Source organism: Bidens hawaiensis, unplaced genomic scaffold (genome assembly GCF_021521415.1).
Source record: "Bidens hawaiensis isolate Kalapana, Puna unplaced genomic scaffold, B.hawaiensis_p1.1 tig00064946_1, whole genome shotgun sequence".
Lineage (NCBI taxonomy): Eukaryota > Viridiplantae > Streptophyta > Magnoliopsida > Asterales > Asteraceae > Bidens > Bidens hawaiensis.
The window spans coordinates 21213-27877 of record NW_027506564.1 but is presented as its reverse complement, the minus strand read 5'-3'; the positions used below and the strand labels follow the sequence as shown (position 1 = coordinate 27877).

General features: G+C 40.3%; 2 protein-coding genes across 2 annotated transcripts; both read left to right on the top strand.

The window, feature by feature from the left end:
- Nucleotides 1-1479: 1479 nt before the first annotated feature.
- Nucleotides 1480-3918, top strand: LOC143618192 (uncharacterized). The gene is made up of 2 exons (XM_077090493.1): nucleotides 1480-3330; nucleotides 3411-3918. Exon 1 carries the CDS (start codon nucleotides 1485-1487, stop codon nucleotides 2802-2804), a length of 1320 nt encoding a protein of 439 aa, XP_076946608.1. The 5' UTR covers nucleotides 1480-1484; the 3' UTR covers nucleotides 2805-3330; nucleotides 3411-3918.
- LOC143618191 (MDIS1-interacting receptor like kinase 1-like) lies at nucleotides 3090-3801 on the top strand. Its single transcript, XM_077090492.1, has 2 exons — nucleotides 3090-3330; nucleotides 3476-3801. The coding sequence occupies exons 1-2, from the start codon at nucleotides 3090-3092 to the stop codon at nucleotides 3799-3801; spliced, it is 567 nt and encodes a 188-aa protein (XP_076946607.1).
- Nucleotides 3919-6665: the final 2747 nt, after the last annotated feature.

Genomic DNA, 6665 nt, shown 5'->3' with positions numbered 1-6665 from the left:
TCGGTTGGAAGTCCGTTTCCTTACGCTTCCCTTTTACCTTATGGCGAGGGTTTGCGTCGGTATCGGATTCTTCCCGCTCATCGTCTTAGTACTCGCACTCACTGTTCATGTTGAGATGTTGGCGAGTACTGCCGAATTCGTCAGCCTGTTGAAGTGAACGCAAGCGTTCATCCAACTCAGCTTGGAACTCTTTCTGACGTGCTTCGGCCCACGCCTTAACTTGATCGAGTGTTTGGCGAGGGACCCTCGTCCGTTTCTCCAACTGGGCATCAGTGAACCCAGTGAAATATTGTTTACTGCACTTGTCCCGGCTTGGGTAACCGGGGTAGTGTTCGTAAAATTTGTATAACAGCCGGTGTTCCCCCCAGTTGCTGGGGTTGTGGTTACCGGGGTTTCTTGGTCACTTACTGGCTTTGGGACCGGAGTAACGTTAACCATTTGTTCAGAAATTTTGAAAAAACTAAGAATTAGTTCTAGCTTTTTTGTCCCATGGATGGCGCCAATGAAGAAACACTAATCGACCCCGGGCAGATTACGGATAATCTGGGGGTTAAATAGATGTTTCCCACGAGGATGAGGTCCAGCAAAGAAAGTTGTTCTTCAGGTGACCTGCAAAACAGACACCGTAAGCTCGTCACTGAGAAGGGGGGGTTCCTCCTTGTGACCACCCTCCGGCGTGAGAATCAGACTAGATTGCTCTGAATATAAGTGTATATTAAGAGATTGCTAGAGAAGATAAGATAATGAGATATCAGATGATGTCCTTACCATTCCAAGGTGTTGGAGTATTTATAGCCGAAGGTAGGTTTCCAAGAAGGTACAGCCGGCTGAATAGTATTCCTGTTCTACCAACAGTGGGCTACGCACAAGCCATGCTGGTTGGTGGATAGGCTGCGGCCGATAGTGACAAGGCCGGCCGTATACTTTTCCTTTACTGCCGGCTATGCACTGTTCCACCAACTGTAGGCTACGCACGTCCCATAGTAAGGGTTGGTGAGTAGGCAGCGGCTAATAGTGACAAACAGTACTAGAGGGTGCTCCTCCTCGTACTGTTGTCGGTGAGCTGTCACCCTGTGATTGGTTCATGGGCTGTTTTGGTCAGATCGTCTGTTTTGCCCATACCTTGGCAGGTATAGTACAAAATATCTTCCAGAAGCATACGGACTGGCTCATTTGGGCGGGAGTATTCCCGCCTTGCTCATTCCTTCAGGTGACATTACTGAAGTATCAAGAGTTAGTGCCTTGTGCGTGTAGCCTTGCTATCAGTGCGGGTAGCCTTCCCTGATGGCTTGTATCCGCAACTGCGGGAACAAGCGGGGTACACCATTGGGAGGCTTTCCCTGCGGGAACAGCTGGCGTACTGCGCGTAAGGTCTTCTCTGAGCATGGTGGGTTCTGCGGAAGCAGTTGGTCGTTGCGTAGACGTCCCTCTTCAAGGTGAGTCTTGCGGGTCCAACTGGGCTCTGCTGGGACCTACCTCTTCATATGTTCAAGTTAAAAAACTTAACACAAATCTTCCTATACGGGAACAACTTGACCGGCGAAATCCCAGTTACAATTGAATCATTAAACATGGAGATCATTGACCTCTCTGCCAACAAGCTGACAGGAAAAATCCCAGAGGGTTTCGGGAATCTGATGCTTTTATGGAACTTAAGCCTCATGATCAACCAATTAACTGGCCAACTTCCAGTAGGTATCGCTCGATTGCCTAACCTCTTAGATATTCGAATTTTCAGCAACTACTTGTCCGGCCAGTTCCCACCGGGCATTGGAAGGTACTCTGACCTGAAAATATTCGACGTAGCTGACAACAAGTTCTCCGGCAACCTTCCGGAAGATTTATGCTACAACGGGCAGCTTAAAGGGTTGGAGGTTTTTAATAACAATCTTTCTGGTGAGATCCCGGACTCACTCGGAAACTGTAGCAGTTTGAAGAGCTTTCAGGTGCACGGGAACCGGTTTTCGGGATCAATCCCGGATGGGCTGTGGACGGGTTCGAGATTAGAAAGAGTGAAAATAGGCGGGAATATGTTTTCCGGCGAGTTGCCGGTGAAATTGGGGCCGATTTTGTCAACACTTGAAGTTAGCAATAACAACTTTTCTGGTCAAATTCCCATTCAAGTATCCTCTTGGACAAGTCTTGTGGTTTTCAAAGCAAGTTATAATTTACTCCATGGTGCAATTCCACAAGAGTTAACAGCACTTCCTAATTTACTGACTTTAATGTTGGACGGAAACCAGTTTTCCGGTGACATTCCGACGACTATCGTCTCCTGGAACTCACTCAGTACTTTGAAACTCAGTGGAAACCACCTCACTGGTCAGATTCCGGTGGGTCTCGAGTTATTAAGTACTCTCAATGTGTTGGATTTGTCAAGAAACAATCTTTCGGGCCAGATACCGAGTCAGTTCAGTATCTCGCTCAATTCGATTGATCTTTCAGGTAATAATCTCACGGGAACCATTCCGAGTCAATTCGATAATGGCGCCTTTGATCAAAGTTTCCTTAACAATCATGGGCTCTGTTCCAATAACCCGTCACTGGGCCTTAGTGCTTGCAGTTCCCGGACCGGAACACCATCGTCTAAGAAGATATCTACTAAGTTTGTGGCGGTAATCGCAAGCATAGCGACGGTATTGTTCGTTGTAGCGGTACTAGTGACTGGATATGTTATTGTTCATTACCGAAGGAGAGATAATGATTTGAATTGGAATTTCACTTCTTTCCAAAAGTTAAACTTCACGGAGTATACGATCTTGCCTCGGTTGACTGAGAATAATGTGATAGGGCACGGTGGTTAGGGGAAGGTGTACCGGGTCCCGGTAAATCGATCGGGGGAGTCCGTGGCGGTAAAAAAGATTTCAAGTAAAAAAGATTTAGATCAAAGGTTGGAGAAGGAGTTTCTATCAGAAGTTGAGATACTAAGCGCGATTCGCCACTCAAACATAGTTAAACTCTTAGGTTGCATTTCGTCCGACAACTCAAAGCTGCTTGTGTATGAGTACTTAGAGAACCGAAGCTTGGATCGTTGGCTGCACGGAAAGAGGGCTCCATCGAGTCGTGGGCTCAATGGCTCGGTGCGCCATATGGTGCTTGATTGGCCTAAAAGGTTGCACATTGCATTGGGGGTGGCTCGTGGTTTATGTTATATGCATGACGATTGTGTTCCAGCGGAAATTCACCGGGATGTGAAATCAAGCAACGTGCTTTTGGATAGTGATTTCAATGCAAAGATAGCCAATTTCGGGTTAGCCAGGATACTAGCTAAAGAAAGTGAGCTCAACTCGATGTCAACCGTGGCTGGCTCGTTCGGATACATGGCTCCAGGTAGAGTTTTATGATCCACAAAACTATAATGTGCTTATGTTACTTCACATGCTAATATAATATATAACATTTTTTTACAGAATATGCCAACATGACAAGAGTGAATGAAAAGATAGACGTTTATAGCTTTGGGTGATATTATTAGAGTTAACAACAGGAAAAGAAGCGAGCGATGGCAATGAAAGTTTGTCACTAGCCGAATGGGCATGGCAACGAGCTCAATGTGGTGCACCGATTGTAGATGCTTTAGACAATGAAGTTAACGAGCCTAGCTATATTAATGATATGACTAACGTGTTTAAACTCGGGCTTTGGTGCACTCGCAACTTGCCGACCGATAGACCCTCCATGCAAGAGGTATGTCAGATGTTGCTACGTTGCAGCGTGGCCGCAGCAGTGAAGACCGAGGCAGAGAAGAATTCCGGTGACGTGACGGATCATTTCCCCCTTCTTAAGGTAGAAAACGTTTGAAAGTATGATTTATTTTGTATATATATAACTAGAATTTTTACATTGTAGAACATATAGATAATAAATTTGGTTGGTCCTAGTGAATTGTCATGAAACTTATGGTTGTGGTTGTGGTTGTGGTTTCGGTTTCAGTTTTGCACCCTTGGTTAACCGACTTAGCTAAACCTAACCATTACAATTTTCATCAATTTCCGACCTATTTTTATACATGCCTAGCTTTTATATCTTCATTTATATTTTTATAATATCCAATTTGTTTACAATTTGAATTACTACAATTAAGTACTCCCTCCATGCCTTTGAAATTGTTAACATTTCATTTTTAGTTTGTCACATTACAAATGTTCACTTTCAAAATTTATTAACTAATTTTCAAATTTACTCTTACACAAATCAATTATTCAAACTTTCTTAAATTTTGTCTTTTTATATATATTAAGGGCATTATAGTCATCTGTTAATCAAAAAGTACAATCATTCACACTTTCTTAAACTTTGTGTTTTTCAAACTGTAACACATGTAAAGAAATGGAGGAAGTACTAATTTATGAAATCACTATGGGTCAGAATTGAAGGCTATTGAAACCACAACTACTTACCCCACATGGAAGACTTGTTCAAAGTCTTGAAGGAGACTTTCAAGTTTTACAAAAGGATAAGGCCACCAAAGAAAATACCTTTGTATGGTCTCAAAATAAAGGGCCTTAACGAAAAAGTTCAGTCCAAATTGTCACAACACTTCATATGTTAAAAAACCGAGTTATATTTTTGATACATATCCGAATCGATCACAACTGAATCATCAGTTTTGGTTTCGGTGATGATTTTCACATATCCGAACCGCACGGGGTTCCCTCCTATCGTTTGGGATGCATATGCTTTCAAAAGCTTCATATCATTACCCTAAATGCCCTTTTGGTATGCACTTAATAAACTTAAACTTAAGACTAAGAGAACACCACCTAGTCCTGCAAAAAATTTATCCCGAAGAATAGTGTAGTCAATGTGTTCCTTATTACTATTTGAATTAATATAGACATAAAATCAACGGTTATAAAGCCTTTTTAATAAAAACAAAATTATTTTACCCTATAAATATACTAACTCGATTCATACTATTAAACATCAAACTTCCGAATTCTCTTTAATCTGAAAATAATCAATAAATTTACCCCACTGTATCACTTGCAAATTTAACCTAAACCCGCACAAAATAAACCAAAAAGCCAACCCGGTTAAACTCATTCCGTTGCTATGCACAAAATCAATGCCAACTTCATCAATATTCAGCAACCATTTCTGACACAAGAATCGCGCCCTTACTTTCGTCTCGAGATGAATACCAATCCTAATTCCTAACTGCCCTATCATAAACTCCAACAAGACGATGAAACAATACCCGACAAACAAGGTAAATAATCTGTAATGTCCATCAAATTAGTTCAGAATGGAACGATATAAAATGGTGAGTCATCAAACAGAAAAGCTTAAATCAAAAGATATACATGTTGAGATGGAATATTAAAGAAATATTATTGCTCTGTAAATGCATTCGATGATTACAGTTAACAAAACTGAATACATTATATATTGAAAGGAATAAACTATACAAGAAAATATAATAAAAGAAAAAGGTAGGAGATCCCCTTGATTGCTCTAATGGTCTCGAATTGTTTTGCTGACAAAAACATTAATATGGAAATGAGATTAAATTTGATTTTTTAATTTTGTATATTATTCTAACAATACAGTTATACACACTAATCCATCAAACAAATATCTAGAGATGGCAATTAAGTGGAGATGAATCAACAGTTAAGAGTATATTATTAGCTTCAACAAATGATGGTATGTCAACTAAATCTTCAAATTATACATTGAATATACTTGGAACTGATTGTAATATATTTAGAATTTACTAATTTTCATTGTATACTATATAAATATATTAAAGTTTTATGCTGGGTACCTCAAGTATATAGTCGGGTAAAGAGTCAATGTTATCAGGTAATCGGGTTTACTAAAATCCCAAACTCGTGAAAAATTTCAAACGTAATCCCAAAACCTAATGGGACGGGTAATAACCGCCCCAAATGTGTCAAGTTCCAGGCATTCTCTTCGAGTTCGGGTTTTATTGTCATCCCTACGAAAAAGTCAGAAAAACTACAACAACAATAAAGGAAATTGACATCATTATCATTTGCAAAATGCTAACGTACGCATAATGCAAGCATAAGAATAGACTTATCGTTTATTTTGGAACGATCAACAAGTAACGCCGGGGACTTCGTACGCGCCCTCATTGGCTAAAGGTAGCCCGAGCCGACCACGAGTCCGGACAGACGGAGCCCATAGCGTTCCACCTATTTAGGGATTTCACGGATAAAACCCGACCCCAAGCCCACAAAACGGCACGACATCGAGGAGCCGGTAAAACCGGGTGAGATCAGGACTCGAACCCTAGCAAGCCAGGGTCATCCTTCATATCTCTCATATAAATTGGTAATAGTGAGGTTTGAACCTCTTACGTACCTCTTACTGTAAAATGAGTGCTCTACCATTAAACCACAACCAGTATATAAAAAAGACAGAAAAGACATATTGTTAGGGTGGGAACACAGGAAATGCACTTTTTTTTCCTTGTTTTTATTTTGTACTGTATTTGTTTGTTATTAAAATTAAGTCTTATTTTATGTACATTGTTTTAAATTATATTATTATTATTATTATTATTATTATTGTTGTTTTACTATTAAACTTATAATTAATAAATAACAAAAAATGGTTTTAGGAATTAGTGAGATAAAATGAGACACATGTCTTAATTTCGAGGACAAAGAAGATAGGATAGAAAAGATATATGA